Source organism: Emydura macquarii, unplaced genomic scaffold, assembly GCF_026122565.2.
Source record: "Emydura macquarii macquarii isolate MOO-44397 ecotype Brisbane River unplaced genomic scaffold, CSIRO-AGI_Emac_v2 contig_2205, whole genome shotgun sequence".
Taxonomy (NCBI): domain Eukaryota; kingdom Metazoa; phylum Chordata; order Testudines; family Chelidae; genus Emydura; species Emydura macquarii.
In genome coordinates this window covers 21638230-21654431 of record NW_027132342.1, presented here as the reverse complement: position 1 = coordinate 21654431, position 16202 = coordinate 21638230, and the positions used below count along the sequence as shown (strand labels likewise).

At 41.5% G+C, this 16202-nt stretch overlaps 2 protein-coding genes and 1 pseudogene across 2 annotated transcripts; all 3 read left to right on the top strand.

The window, feature by feature from the left end:
• The first annotated feature begins 1013 nt into the window (after positions 1–1013).
• LOC137160395 (butyrophilin subfamily 1 member A1-like) lies at positions 1014–5404 on the top strand (annotated as a pseudogene).
• A 6281-nt stretch (positions 5405–11685) lies between these two features.
• LOC137160510 (histone H2A type 2-C-like) lies at positions 11686–12176 on the top strand. Its single transcript, XM_067559075.1, has one exon. It carries the CDS (start codon positions 11722–11724, stop codon positions 12109–12111), a length of 390 nt encoding a protein of 129 aa, XP_067415176.1. The 5' UTR covers positions 11686–11721; the 3' UTR covers positions 12112–12176.
• Positions 12177–13733: 1557 nt separating this feature from the next.
• Positions 13734–15090, top strand: LOC137160826 (histone H1). Its single transcript, XM_067559692.1, has 2 exons — positions 13734–13759; positions 14354–15090. Exon 2 carries the CDS (start codon positions 14368–14370, stop codon positions 15019–15021), a length of 654 nt encoding a protein of 217 aa, XP_067415793.1. The 5' UTR covers positions 13734–13759; positions 14354–14367; the 3' UTR covers positions 15022–15090.
• Positions 15091–16202: the final 1112 nt, after the last annotated feature.

Here is a 16202-nt window from a genome sequence, read left to right as displayed (position 1 = left end):
TTGCACTTCCCTGAATTAAATCCTGCTTCAAATCCAATACCTGTGGTATGTATGTATGTGTATATATGTATGTAAAATATAGTTTTTCCCCTAAAAGTCCAATCTTGATTTAAATATTTCCAATGATAGAGAATCTACCACAACCATTGGTAAGTCTTTTCCTCCAGACATGGTCCAAAGTCAGCATATCATTCAATTGTGATCCAGTTCACTTTATCCACCCTTTTTATATGGTTAGATATTGCAGTGTACTAAACCCATTCATCTTCCTGATATTATTCCGGCATCTACTTTTTAGCAGTAAGTGGGACACCTACCTTTATCTGGTCTAAGTACCTGCTAGAAGCACCAATATATCTCATATACCCATTGAGGGAAAGGGGAACTAGTGTATATGCTTTGGAGGATTGCCTCCTTGTGCCTCAGAACCTGCTGCTTACTGCCTGCTCTCTTCCCTCAGGGCAATCCTCAAGTCAAGTAATACAAATAGAAGAGGTGAAAACATGCACAATGTGTTCTTGCTTGTCCATTCTCTATGTTCTAGGTTGCACAGGCCATAAGACACTAGCGCTCAGCTGTCACGTGCCCTCTACTGCGGCTTTTTGAGCTCTGATCCTAAGGTTACGAGAATCTGGCCTTAACCTGTGCTTATATTTTCCTCATCTGTAGACAGACTCCCTCTATCTGGTATAGGCAGGAAGGTTGTGAGCTAATTTTAAAACTAAAATCCATACTAAGTATAATTTATCGCTTAGTTAGAGATACTGAAATTTTACTTGACAATTAAGTGTTTTCAGTCAGTAGGTAGAGGCTGAGTAGAGATCTGGGCAGAATTGAGATTGGGACCTAACTCTGACTTCCTTGACTTTCTAGTATTTGTTCCAAAGGGGCAAGCGTGTTAGTCTGTATACAGCAAAAACAACGAGAGTCCTGTAGCACTTTAAAGACTAACAAATTTAATTTCTGCAGGCATAAGCTTTCGTGGGCTGGGATTTTGTTTTTTGGTGATGAAGATGGTAGTAATAGTGAGGAGAGCTACAGTGATGGGAACGCAGATAGTGATACTCCAGAATGTGGCGGCGGTGGGGTTTGGTAATGATGGTACTCAACAGGCAATAAGGGTCCGGTGTCACTAATACCTTTCATAATATCCCTTTCAGAAAGCTTTACCCTGAAAGGATCAGATTCTCCAGTGATTGCCACAGTTGGCACAGATGTTGTCCTTCCATGCCAGCTTTCTCCTAGCACCAATGCCAAACAGATGGAGGTGAGATGGTATAGCAGTGAGATTCCTGGCCTGACCCATCATTATGTGACTGGGGATGATGCCCTGCAGAAGCAAAACCTACACTACCAGGGATGGACAATGCTGTTCAAAGAGGAGCTTCCCAACGGCAACATCTCTCTTCTGTTAGAGAAGGTACAGGTGGCAGGTGGAGGCAGATATGTCTGCTTCATCAGCAGCAAGTTGAATTATATGGAAGACTTTATGGAGTTAAAGGTTGGAGGTAAAGTAGGCTCTTGTGCTCAGTGAATTGCTCTTCTGTTTCAGGAGGTGATGAGTCCTTCACTGACATGCATCCTCCACAAATACACACACACTTTCTTCTGGCATTCTTTTGTTTCATAAGAACATAAGAATGGACATACTGGGTCAGACCAATGGTCCATCTAGCCCAGAATCCTGTCTTCCAACAGTGGCTGATGCCAGGTGCTTCAGAGGGAAAGAACAAAACAGGTAATCATCAAGAGATCCATCCCCTGCCACCCATTCCTAACTTCTGGCAAACACAGACAGACTAGGGACACTTCAGAGTATGGCTTTGCATCCCCGCCCATCCTGGCTAATAGCCATTTCAAATCTGTGCCAGGTACCTAAGCAGTTATTATCCACCTCTAGTCACCAAGATGACATGGGAGCTGGCAGCAGTTACTGAGAGGCCCTAGTGACTGGTTGTAGCTACAGAGTACCATGATGTTCTTCTGTTGGCTACATGTTATCATAGAGCATCAGTGCACATGCTAGTGATGCCATTATGGTGAATCCTTTTCCTCCCAATGGGAACTAAGGAGTGGTGTTTCTCTGCCAAAGAGTTAGTTGTTTGTTTGCTTTGACATAGCTGTTGCCACAGGCCCCCCGATCTCTGTGCACCGTTCCCAGGACCAGGCAGTGACGCTTGCAGTTCAGAAGGGTGGTATCCGGAACCAGCAGTGCTGTGAACCAACAGGCATAGCCAAAGACATAACTCAACTATGTCATCTGTAAATGATGTTCAAGGCTTTCTGGTGTTATATTTTGGAGCTGCTTTAGTGACTCCATAGTTAAGATTCTAAGAGAGTTGTCATTATAAGCCCATTTTTTACTTTTGCCTATAACTTTCTTAAAACAAACAAAAGCCAAACTTAACTTTCTTCCTGAAATTTGGCATGTGTGATCTCTTAGCAGGAAGGTGGTTTTTTATTTTTATTTTTGAAATCTGAGGTTATTCTGACAAGGCAGTTTGGGGAATGTGAGACGTTGATTTGAATGATCATTGCTTTTTGAAAAATCTAGCTTTTTGTATCTCACTGTGATCTAGAAATTGCACATTTCTTTTATGCACTAGTTTTTATTGAGCTCTAGCAGACCTTGGCAAGTCCACTGAGAGGGGCGTATGTGCAGGGGGAAGATATACCCCTCCAATGTACCGCTCCCCATGCTGTCTTGACGTCTCTATTCTCCCTGCCCCTATATACACTTCCCTAGGAGCTGCTCAGGAACGGGGGGCCTCCTTCTGGCACATGTCAAAGTTCTCATTAAGAGTGGGCAAAATGCATGCCAGATAAGGAAGAAGAAAAAAGGGATTTTGAGGGCAGGGAGAATGGCAGCATACTGAAAAGGGCATTTTTTCCAACTTTCTCCCTGAACTCCATGTGAGAGACATGGAGAGTGAAGAACTTCTCTAGCTGCTTCCTGCTGCTCCTTGGTTTGGTCTCCAGATCTTCCTATCATCTTGACAGATGTGAACGTTTCATTCTGGAAAACTTATTTAAAATATCATATTAAACTAAACTTTGGTCCTGTGCACTAGATTTCAGCTAAGTGAATCCAGTAAACTATGTTTTCTCTCTCTCTCTCTCATTCTGTTTTCTTGCTAGATAATACATAGATAAATCTGTCTATATCTATATGTAACTCTGAGCACCTATAGCCAATATTTTTTAAGTAGATGTTTAAAGTTAGGTTCCTAAGCCCATATTTTAATACCAAAATCAGAGGCCCAATTTTTCAAAAATTATGACCAGCCAGCAGCTCCCATTAACTTCTCTGAAGCTGCTGGGTACACAGCACTTAGAAAGTCATCTGTTTAGGTATTTAAATGTTTTTATATAGGTGGAATCTAAATTTAAGTATGAGCATTTGAAAGTCTTGGCCTTCCTTTTTTAAGGTGTCCTAACTAATGAACTCCTTGTCCAGTTCATTTCAAATCCGAGAGAAGAATTCTACCTCAGTGACATACCTAATTTACCAGTTTTAAGACTAATGGTTCTTTTTTGGGGGATAGTAAGAGGAGTGTCACCATTGGGCTTATAATGCAAACTCAGTTAACTTTGGTATGCTTTCCTAACTACTTTTTGTTTGACATTTCAGAGTTGTTGAAGGCCCGAAACTCAGCTGGTAAGTAACCAAAAAAGCAGTTATTTTATTTATTCTTCAGTATCTCAATGAAATTACCTTCTTTTTAGTCCAACACCGGGTTCTGAGGGCCTGTTCTCTGCTCAGTGCACATGAAGAAGTTACCTCACTAATGGAGGTGGACAAGCTAAACCCAGTGTTTTGCCTTCTTGTTGGAGAGGAATGTTTATTCATAGCATGGGTGGGAAGGGAACCTATAAAAAAGAGAGTAATTTGTGAGCCTTTCTGAAAGCTGTAGCTCTCGTTCCCAATCTCTATGTCACCATGTGTCAAATTCCTTTTTCTTGTTGGGTGCTATAGGGGACCTTAGTAGACCTCATTGCAGAGGAATAAATCCACATGAAAGTTAGTAATTAGCAGTTTTGGTAAATCATCGGAGTTACTCTAATTTACACTGGTGTCTTTGAGAGCAGAGTTTGTTTTTAAATGTGTGTGAAATCGGACACTACCTCCCAAAGAGTCCCTGCCAATCAAAGTGTTAATTTTGCCCTGAAAATTCTCTGTAAAAATGTCCAGTGCGATTCCATAGTTGTCGGTCAATAATTTCCACAGAAAATTTGCTCATTTTACAAAGAACAAGATACTTTTTCTAGCCACCAACTATACAAACACAGTCTGGGCTCTGGAAGTCCAGCTAGGATCTTTCTTGCAACCCGCCTGTCTCCAAATCTAAGCCATCACTGAAAACATTCAGTAGGGTTGGCCAGGTGAACTGAGAGTTAATGAAGATTTCTGTTAATAAAATGTAAGAAGGAATGGGATCCAGCTCACTCTCTTATCTGTGTGGCACTCACAGGAGTGAGAAGCAGTGTTTTAGTCAGTAAAGTAAGCAGATGTAATTCTGGGCACAGATCTGATGAGTAAGCAGAAATAATGTTTACTTAAAGTGTATTTCTACACTGAAAATTGATTAAAGCTGTAGAAGGACCTTAGGGAATCAGGAGGACATAATAGTGAATGTAGGGGATGCCTCTGTGAATTGGCTGATGCAGGTGGTGAGAGTTCACCGACTCTTGCTTTTATTTTTTTCTTCCACACATCACCATTTTAACTCTACAGTGCAAATCAGATTGGATCCTAACACAGCCTATCCCAACGTTCATATTTCATCGGATTGCCTAAATGTAAAGCACACTAACCAGAAGCAAGAGGTGACAGATTCTCCGGAGAGATTTGATGGATGGGCCTGTGTGCTGGGATCTAAGATTGTCAAAGCTAAGAAGGAATATTACTGGTAAGTGTATGTGGGAAGTAAGACAGACTGGGATCTTGGGATAATGGATGGGAAGGCTAATAGGAAAGGCTGGCAGGATGTGAAGCCATATAATAGGTACTGGGGGATACGATTTTTTAACAATACTGATTATATAGCCTTTGAGGATTTTGCAGTTAAACTAAGACTTGGCAACCAATCTAAAGTAGTTGGGATTCACTTGGATGGTAAGGCTAGGAGGTTAGATTTCTATGATGTTTCAGAGATGTCTCATATGTACACTTTTAGCATGAAATCTTCTCTGGATGCATATCCTTATTTTTGTCCTGGTCTGAACAAAAATGGGAAAAACAAAGACTCTCTCACACTTCTCTCTTTCTCCTGGTTTCTGTGATCTGATGTCTTCAACATTCATTCCTTCACCTCCCACTTCCAGTTTGGAACACTTGGGAGGCACTAACGGGAAGGATGTGGCTGCGGAACTCTCCCCTTATACAACAAAAATAATGCTGTAGAGGGGTATTTTTAGAAACCAGCCGGATGTCTAAGCCATTACCAGTTACTGGGATGGACTATCAATTATTCTGCTTGCTGCACTTAGCTAGTTAATAGGCCTCTGTAGGAAGCTTAGTATAACTAAGGCAGCTGGAGGGGGTGAGAATGGGGGGCGGCAGGGTAGACAACAATCACATGCAATGAACCTGACTCTGTGTCCTCTCTCTGATATGCATGGGGTAGATGTTTTAAAAACAGAAAACCTGGGCATACTTTAGGACTGTCATTATGGGGAAATATATTGCTAGACTAACAGATCAAAATTGCTTGCTTAACAATTCCTTTTTAGTGACATGTTTTTGTAACCACTGCTTTCTACCTAGTGATTGATTTTGTTTGGTCAGTTATGTAACATTTTTGATTGGCACATCTCTGTAACTTTTTGACTATAAGAAGAGAATTGTGGGTCTGGGTCAAGCGGGTTGCTTCATGGACACATTGGAAAGATCTCCAGCCGCAAATGGAAGGACCGGCCAGGCAGAACTCTATGGCTGAACTGCCTGAAGACTGCCTAAGGCTTGTGAGGTAACTATTAGTTTGGGGTGCTCTGTAGCCTATTGTGTTTGAGTGTGCTTGAGGCTAATAAGGTAGAAACAAGGTAAATCAAACAACATGTGTTGGGTCATCTTAAACTGCCATAACACAAAATATATGGCAGAATGCAGGTAAAACCACAGAACAGGAGACATACAAAAGACATACTGAACTCCTTCAGTCACAAATAGAAATTAACACATTATTTTTTAACGAGCATCATCAGCATAGAAGCATGTCCTCTGCAATGGTGGCCAAAGCATATGAATGTTTAGCGTATCTGGCATGTAAATACCCTGCAACACTGGCTACAAATGTGCTACGCGAATGCCTGTTCTCACTTTCCGGTGACATTGTAAATAAGTGGGCAGCATTATCTCCCATAAATGTAAACAAACTTGTTTGTCTTAGAGATTGGCTGAACAAGAAGTAGGACTGAGTGGACTTGTAGGCACTAAAGTTTTACGTTCTTTTGGTTTAGAGTGCAGTTATGTAACAAAAAAAATCTACTTGTATGAGGTGAATTGAAAAATACTATTACTTTTGTTTATCTTTTTTACAGTGCAAATATTTGTAAAAAAAATAGTGAGGACTGTACACTTTGTATTTTGTGTTGTAATTGAAATCAATATATTTTAAAATGTAGAAAAATATAAAAAATATTTATAATACATTGTGATTTATAGTCTATTATTTAACAGTCTGATTAAAACTGCAATTAATCATGATTAATTTTTTTTAAACAAGTTAATTTGTTTTAGTTAATTACTTGAGTTAACTGTGATTAATTGACAGTCCTAATTACAAAAGCTGGTGCAGGTCAATTCAACATTGAGGGAGTGGAGGCTTCTGACCAATGCCAGATGAGACACTTCTGGGTTGTAGGGCTGGGGCTGGAGGGAATTGGCTGAAGCCTCACTATTGATGGTTCATCAGTAGCTGGGAGATCATTCATGTAACTCAGTTGGGAGTGTCCTGCCTGTGGATACCTGGGTAAGTACAGAGCCTGTCAGAGGCCTGTAGCTTGATATTGGCATCACCATGTGAGAGGCAGCCAGGATGGTGTGTTTGGAGGACTCAGCGGCCCCAAAGTACAAGTTGTACCCCGAGGATCCCATAACTATAATATTTAAGTTTTTGCCTTGTAACTGTAAAAAAATGTTTGCTCTGAAAATGTGAACCTAGTCAGTAGGGATTGTCTCCTGCCCATCAAGAAAGCCATTTAAAACTAACTGGGACATTGTGGAGCATCACAGTACAAAAGTTAATTGTCCCCTTACAGCATGAAGAGGCTACAAAAGAGATCATCCTATCAGCTTGAATTCAGGAAGAAGGAAATAAAAATAGCTGACAGGAAAATTTTTCATCTTTTGCTGTTTGGATTCTCACGGGGCCGGAGCTACAAAACAGAAGCAGAGATCCCCAGAGTCAAACTGGATTAGCCCTATATGACATTCTTGTCGGATAGATTACTACAACTTTGCCACCTTTTGAAACTATAGACTGGTATGTATATATTTGCCTGAATAATAATATATATATATATATGTTTAACCATGTGATAATGCTCTAATTTTTTTCTTAGTTTATAAATCCTTAGATAGTTTATGATAGGATTGGCTGCAAGCATTGTCTTTGGTGTGAGTGCTAAGGTACAAATTGACTTTAGGCAAGTGACTAGTCTTTTGTGGCTGTGATAGTCTCATTTCTAAAACTTAGACTGTGAGCTCTTTGGGGAAAGTTCATTTCTATATGTTCTATGAAGTATCTAGCATGTTTTGTGTGTGTGTGTTGCTATAACATGATAAATAACGTTCCTGCCATTTTTTGTTCTTCTGTTCCATCCATTCTTGGAGTGACTTTTCTGGGACCAGGATGAGGGAAGCTGGAGAGGAGGGATGGTGAGAAGATTGGATGTGTTACCATGGCCATCTTCCCTCTGGCCACCCCCAATGCATCTTTGGCAAGATCTCATTGGGTCACTATGTACTTGTCTTGGTGTAGTGGGACTGGGCAGGAATCAATGCTCTCTTTGACAGGATCATGTGATAGCCCACTCAGCAAGAATATCTAGGATATGAGTTTATAGGTTCTCTTTTGGCTTGGGAAGCAGATGATGTAGTGTGCTCTGGAGTTGAGGGAGGATGGATCTGCCTAATGTAGGGGTTGATTTGTTTGCAACAGATATACAAGACTTATTTTTCCACCATGATCTTTAGTTTATTATCAGGTCCCCAGCTTGGAAATCTGCAACACTGATGAACTCTAGGATCTAGTGTGAGTGGTGGGAGGAAAATCAGTTCTGGAGAAAGGACTCCTGTTGTAAATAATGGAGATGCAAGGCATAAGAGGACTGAGTTATGTGGTAGGCATTTAATTGCCCTACTTGATCCAACTTTATCAATTTAGATTTAAAATACAGTAAACAAAGTGGAAGACCCATCTTAAGATCTGGATATCTCTTGCCATGAGTTTTAAAATGCAACACAAAACTCAAAACAGTAGCATGTCTCCCCTCTCTACCCGCTATGCTATTTACCATATTTTATATTTAATTAATATATTACAAATCAAAATATTCCACTAATTACATTTCCTCCTCCCCCATATCTACTTTAGCACGCCTCAAGTTCCTTCTCAAAAACAAGTATTTGCGGTCTGCCTAAATGGTCAATAATTTGGAGTTAGTTGGGGTGGGAGGGGGAGAGGGAAGGAATGCATTCCAAAGCTGAGGAGCACTTCTGGAGACTGTCCTCCTAAACTCCTTCTCTTACAGACCAAGAGAGCACCAACGTGAGTGCTTCCCCTGATCTCAGTTGCAGCAACATGACACCAGAGAGAAGTGATCCCTCATGAAGGGAGGTGCCTGGCCTCGTAGAGCTTCATTACTACCAATAGAAACTCTGTGTGGAAGCATATAGGCCACCAATGCAAAACCAGAACATTGGTTTCATGTGCTTATTGTGAAGTACTCTGCTTAACAATTGAGTTACCACATTCTGCACAAGTTTAAGTTCACAAATGGATTTAAAGTGTAGCCTTATGGAAAGAATGCATTGGAAGAGTCCATCTAAGAGGTGCCCAAAGCATGAGTTATGGAAGGGAAGTCTGCATGTAAAAGATCACAACTAGAGCTGCATGACAATGGGATTTTCTGTTCCATGAAAAACTCATAAAATTTTTAAAATACTCCTGTAGTGAAAACAACAACAAATCTTGGAACTTTTTATGGAATGGCTTCCCAGCTATCTGTCCCCCAGGATGGCTCCTCAGGGAGCTAAGCATCCCAGAGGGTCTGGGCTCTTCAGTGACCTACCAGGTGGGCTACTGAGGAACCAGGGCCTTGATGCTCTGGGAATCTTTGCTTCTAGCATCTCTGCTTCTCATCAGGTGGGCTGCAAAGGAGCCAGACCAGAAATCAGGCAGGGTTCCATGGCAGTGTTAATCAGAAACCTGCCTTTCCCCCCCCCCCCCCATCAGAATGTTGTGAAAATTGACACATTCAGCCACAAAGGTTCAATTTTAATAAATTGGCATTTTTCCAGTAGAAAAATGTTCCATCAGAAAAGTTCTAACCCGTTCTTGTAACCATCCTGGACCAGATTCAGATAGGAAAACAAAATAAGAACAACCAACAAACCAAAATCACTTCAAACAAAACATCCTGGTCACTGCTACTGTTGGTCATCTTAAAGTAGCTGGGCATCTAACAATGCTTGGGCACCTGGGGAAATGGTAGGCAGTGACCCTAATCTTCAATTTACTGTTTAAAGCACAAATGTTACTAATAAAACCGTCACTTTCCACCTCAAATATAGGATGGGATGCTCACCCTTGTTTGTGTTACTGAGGTCAGGATGGCTGAAACAAATGGTGATTTGGCATAGCTCTGTCCAACAGCATACTCACTTCAATTTCAGTTTCTGAAGGGCTAGGGAGGGGGAAAGAATTTACTATCTGAACTAGACTGTGGACTTTGGGTTGTCCCTCTATGAAGGTGGATTCACTGAAGTGTATCCATCTACTTTGAGAATTCCAGGACAAATTTAATTTAAGAATCCTTATCCTTTTAGTGTACAAACTACCGCCTTTTGATCATCAGGATTCAATCCAATCTAATTGAGTTGTTTACAGGCTTGATGAAATTGCAAATTATTAATTATTATTTAAAATGCATATTGTGGTAGCATCTAGAAACTTTAGTCAGGTTATGTCCTCATTGTGCTAAACATACAGGAAGTGACAGTCTCTTTCTCAAAGACCATTGCTGTTTATTACTGTACCGCCACTGCTGCTGATTCTTGTGTTGCCTCTGGACCACACAGCATAGCTTCCATGGTACTCTCCCGGGTGGTTTCTGACTCAGATTTGGTTGATGGCTGATATTTGTGGAGCACCATTCATGGTGGATCTGTAAATACTGAATACAGGGGGTACTGTGATGAAACCTTTATCATGGGCAGATCATTACAACTGGGCTGAGGTTATGGTCTCTGCCCTAACTGAGGCGCTGAACCTGTTTGATTGTTCTCTTTTAGGGCCAATTGTGATAGCCTTACACCAGAAGAAGTCCTCCTGAAGTATTTGGACTACTTGTATAGTCAGATATTTTTCATTTTGTCTAATGGTATCACAAATTGTTCCTCAGTGACTGTTAGACTATATTAGGTTCCAGAACATTCTAAGGGATGTTATCTAACCTTGACCAATATAATACTTAACCTGGATAATTTGTTTCCAGAGTAACATACTCTTATTTGTGTTTGTTTTTATTTTTTTTTAAACCCACCATATTTTGTCACTGTGGTGGTAACAAATATTGTTAATTTAACACTCTTCCTTCCCCAGAGAAAAATATCTGAATTTCTTGTTTAGTTTTTCTTGACAAACTGATCACTTTTCTAGATATTCTAACTGAATCTCTGAGAAGTTAAATACAGTTTACTCAATTATTCCCATTCCTAAAAAGATATACATTATTGCTATTGAAGATAAACTGTTTCCACTTCTTCTAAATAGTTTTTGCTAAGGAAGAATGGCTACTGAGCTTGCCTTACCCTCATGGTATTTTGACTGTATACATTTTGGATAACATTATATATCCTACTTAACTGGCTGAAAGTATCTCTAAGTGTGAAGTTACAGTTGGGTCTTTCATTAAGACGTTAAAGACAATAATTACCCCTTCTTTATTCGTGTGGGGCAGGCAGAAAATTACATACAAGTATCTCATATATGGCAAAATGATAAAAATAATCCTACTCGGTTGTCCTTTTAATCATGCTTGAGTCATGCTTCACAGTTAACTAGATATCCCACACCACATCGATGTGGAAGGACTTGTTATTACTTCTGCAGACTGAAAAGCATTAAAAGATTCTAGGAGACATGCTCAAAGTACATGCTGTAAAAGAAAATCCTCACGTTTACAAAGACAGGTTAATCAGCTGTCACTATTGACAGAAACGTAGACCGACCAAGACTGCTTTTGTTTTTAAGAAATGCGGGGGAGTAAGGGACAGAGAGGGATGAAGGATGGAACAAGAGTAACTGCTGCCTAGCCATTGGTCAGATTCAGATCCGCATCACCATTGGTTGAACGAAACGTGTTAATTTTTTAGCCAATCACAAATCACATCATCAGTCACACAGACACGATAAAAGGACAGAATTCGTAGTGTCGCGCCACCCACTTACTATAGGCTTTTTTGTACGCTCGTTAGTGTCTAGGGTGTGATTCACAATGTCAGGTCGGGGAAAGCAGGGTGGCAAAGCGAGAGCAAAGGCTAAATCTCGCTCCTCGCGAGCCGGGCTGCAGTTCCCGGTGGGCCGTGTGCACCGGCTGCTCCGGAAGGGCCATTATGCTGAGCGAGTGGGGGCCGGAGCCCCGGTCTATATGGCCGCGGTGCTGGAGTATCTGACCGCTGAGATTCTGGAGCTGGCTGGCAACGCTGCCCGGGACAACAAGAAAACCAGGATCATTCCCCGCCACCTGCAGCTCGCCATCCGGAACGACGAGGAGCTCAATAAACTGCTGGGGAAAGTCACAATTGCTCAGGGGGGTGTCCTGCCCAACATCCAGGCCGTGCTGCTGCCTAAAAAAACTGAGAGTCACAAGGCCAAGAGCAAATGAAACTGATGGAAAAAAGATAAACACTTCGACTTCAAGGTTAATTCAAAGGCTCTTTTCAGAGCCACCCACTAGCTCTTAAAAAGAGTTGCATGTCACTGAAACAGAAGGAGCAGTCTTGTTTAATAGAAAACTCACACAGTTATTATGGTTTGCATTAAAAACTTAGAATTTATCCTGAGTGACCTTTCCCCCCCATTACTACTTTTTATGAGTAATGGAAAACCCTTTTTGGGGGAGGGGAAGCCAGACGCTAATCCTTTGTTCTTCCAGGTTCCACAAAAATCATTAGGGACACAACAAACAATAAATGGTGTAAATATAAATATGAAATCCTAGGAAGCTCACAAGGAAAATATTAAACAGAAACAAGTGATTAAGGTACATTGTATATTGAATCGATTCTGTTCTCAAAGACCAGTGTGTGTGTGTGTGTGTGTGTGTGTGTTTTTTTTTAAATGTTGCTGCAACAAAGAATCAAACAAATATACACAATTTTACCCAAGTTATCTTTCATTTTCTCTGGGGTGTTTTATGCTCAGATTTAAAGAACTGTCTTCCAAATATTGATTAGTCCATTTGAACCCAAAATAGTGAAACTGAATACTTTTTTTTTTAAAGGGGCTTTCATTTCTTCCTCAAGAACATTGAACAGTTTTTAACACGTTTAATTTCAAATACATACAGCCCATCATACTGCCCGCCTAACCCATTCCCTCTAACTCTGTAGTTTGGCTAAATTAAGGTTTGTGGGAGATTGAGGATATTCCCAGTTAGGTGATTGGTTAATGTGATACTAGAGATTTCGTCCCCATTTATGATTAGATATTGCATATTAAACTGGTTAGTGGGTTCCAATATGTCACAAATGGAGGGAAATAGTGGTAATAGGAAAATACCTGTTAATATGGCTATCTTGGTTTAAAATTTAATCTAATATAGTACCATTAGGAATCACTTGTAACAACAGGAGGTAAAAACATGTGATTTAAAATGACAGTCTCCTTTTAACAAAGGGATGTGTTCTTGCCTATTATGGAAGAGCTCTGCATTTGATTTCATAATATAAGGGAATATTTTTCTTTCCCTGTGTATCAACATATTTTGATTTTATAAATTTGTTCTCAAAGTTTGCATCAAGCCTTTCCATCTCTTTGCATAAGAGATGTGTGACTGTTATTTCTATTGTAGCTTGTTCCTAATGAATATAAATGCATTACTTATAGAAGGAAAATCTATGATATGCAGTATTCTAGTCCTAAAGTAAGATAAATGGAAGTGATGATTTGCCGAAGTTTATAATGTACAAGAATGGAAAGACCTTAGCAATAGCCATGTCCTTTAGACAATGGCTCAGGATTTCAAAAGTTGATGCTGGCTCAATTCACAAATGCAGTGCTGCATTAATGAAGGTTAATGTTTTCTTTGTAATCTATAATAAAACCTCGCCAATAATTCTTCCACCTGAAGTTAATATGACCTTGTTTATTAGGATAATGAATGTTCCCGGAATACAGCAATAGGATAGAACTAGCTCCGTATTGTACACAGAGCAACACATTAAGAGCTGCTCTGCTTTAACAAGTCATCCCCTTCTGATGCATAAACCGTCCCTCACGGGACTTCAATCTGCTCTTGGTATCGTTCCATGGTGCATTTATTTAACATTATTTCATGTTTTAAGGAGGGTAAATGGTTTTGATCTCAGAAGCTAATTTCTAAACCATATTCAACGCTCAGGGACGAGTTTGTGTTACTTCCTTCTCTTTGAAACCAATTTACTATGAAAACATTTATTCAAATTTCTGGCTTTGAGCCTTGTGGGGGAGAAGACCCTTCAAAGAATAACGTTTAGTCACTTTGGAGATTTCATTGTTTCCGGTGTAGTTTTTATTTCGAAGGAAAAACGAAAGTTTCTCTCTCCCGAGGTCTCTCCAGGTCCAGGACTCAGGGTTTATTGACTCTTTTTAAACTCATCTTTTGTTTCTCCAACGGGAAACTCTACTGAATGAAAATACCCTCTTTCCCCTTCACCCAGCTATAAAACGGGGGTGATTTGGTGGCGGATATACTGCAAAAAACGCACTTTTTTGACTTCCAAGAAACACAAACTGAACGGGAAGAAGAGTACTTTCTGGCTTGCAGCTGGGCGGGCTCTTTAACGCACCAATCACAGAGTAGCTCTTCTCTATAAATACCAGGCATCTGACCTACTCTAGCCCAATTGTTTTCTTCTGATTTGTAGGAACGTCTGCTAGAATGTCGGAAACTGCGCCTGTTGCCACTCCCGCCGTGTCCGCGCCTGGGGCAAAAACTGCCACCAAAAAGCCGAAGAAAGCGGCCGGAGGCGCCAAAGCCCGCAAGTCCGCGGGTCCCAGCGTGACCGAGCTGATCACCAAGGCGGTGTCCGCTTCCAAGGAGCGCAAAGGGCTCTCTCTGGCCGCTCTGAAGAAGGTTCTGGCTGCGGGAGGCTACGATGTGGAGAAGAACAACAGCCGCATCAAGCTGGGGCTCAAGAGTCTGGTGAGCAAAGGCACCTTGGTGCAGACCAAAGGCACCGGCGCGTCGGGCTCCTTCAAACTTAACAAGAAGCCGGGCGAGATCAAGGAAAAGGCGCCGAAGAAAAAGCCAGCGGCAAAGCCTAAGAAACCGGCTGCCAAGAAGCCCGTCAGCGCCGCCAAGAAGCCCAAAAAGGCTGCGGCCGTGAAAAAGAGCCCGAAAAAAGCCAAGAAGCCAGCGGCCTCCGCGGCCAAAAAAGCAGCCAAGAGCCCGAAAAAGGCGAAAGCCGCCAAGCCCAAGAAGGCAGCCAAGAGCCCGGCTAAAGCCAAAGCGGTGAAGCCCAAGGCGGCCAAGCCCAAGCCAACGAAACCTAAAGCGACGAAGGCTAAGAAGGCAGCGCCCAAGAAGAAGTAAAAGGGATTTGGAAAGGAAAAGAGAGTCTGACTCGTGCAAACAAACCCAACGGCTCTTTTAAGAGCCACCCACCCCCTTCCAAAAGGGCTGAAACACTCCTGCACTCACCGTAAAGCAAATACTTTAGCGCGGGGGGACTAGCTGTTGAAATAATACAGAATCGCTTTCTACAAGTTACTCTGACGGTTTGGGGGAAGCGAAGAGAAATTAGTTTATGGAGACTCAACACTTCACCTCTTACTCCGCCTTGGGGTACGGGCGTGTTAGTAAGTGACAAACTAGCAAAAAATGAAATGAGATGAAAAAGTGAAAAGATTCAGCATAAGAGTAACCAAGCCTATAAACACACAGGGACAATGGGGGGGGGGTATGAGTCAGACACACGTTTAGTTTAAAAGTAGCGCTCCTGTCATTCGGTGTCGAATCTGTCTACAGCGGTGGAGGGGAGGAGAGTAGTCGGAACGGTGAACAGATGTTTGGGTTAGAATAGAAACAATAATTACCTGAGTGGCTGCCGGAAGCAGAATTAAAGCTGCGGGAGAGTTTGAAAAGCCCGCGCTATGCAAGGATTGGTCAGAGTCTCCCACCCGCGGTTTACTCCAGGCCATGCCTGAGCGGCGGACTTGTACACGTTTAAAATCTCAACACAGATATGCTGAACGCTGATAGGAGGGCGCTTACATTTTTCGTAGCTCTGTTTTCATTGTTTAACCTCTCCAACTCCTTTACCTTGTATTTTTATTCACACTCGCTAGGAATATCACCTCCTAGTGCAATAGAAATATTCTCTCCCGCACAATACCTATTCCCCCTCTTCCCCCCCCCCCCCCCCAGTTCATAGTACAACATCACAACCTTTTTCTTCACTTCGCTAACCGAGAATGGTGTAATGAACGAGCATGCCATTTATTAATTTCAAGCGTTTATAAGCCAGGACATGTCTAAGAATTAGTACCAACCTTTTAAACGCATATTTACCAAGTAGGAAGATATTAGATGTATCACCCTCCAGCTGACAGCCCCTACACAGATGGAGTGTCCGTATCTATAGTACAGTGTAGATGCCCTTTCCTCCCAGTGTTTCAAGATCACTATGCATTTACTTCACCCCCGTTTTCACTGTGACACTCTAGGCACGTCTCCTCAATCGGGATTTACAACTGTTCAAAAAATATCCTTGC

Excerpts from the sequence above, each read along its gene's own strand:
- LOC137160510 (XM_067559075.1), top strand. The coding sequence starts at position 11,722 with ATGTCAGGTCGGGGAAAGCAGGGTGGCAAAGCGAGAGCAAAGGCTAAA.
- LOC137160826 (XM_067559692.1), top strand. The coding sequence starts at position 14,368 with ATGTCGGAAACTGCGCCTGTTGCCACTCCCGCCGTGTCCGCGCCTGGG.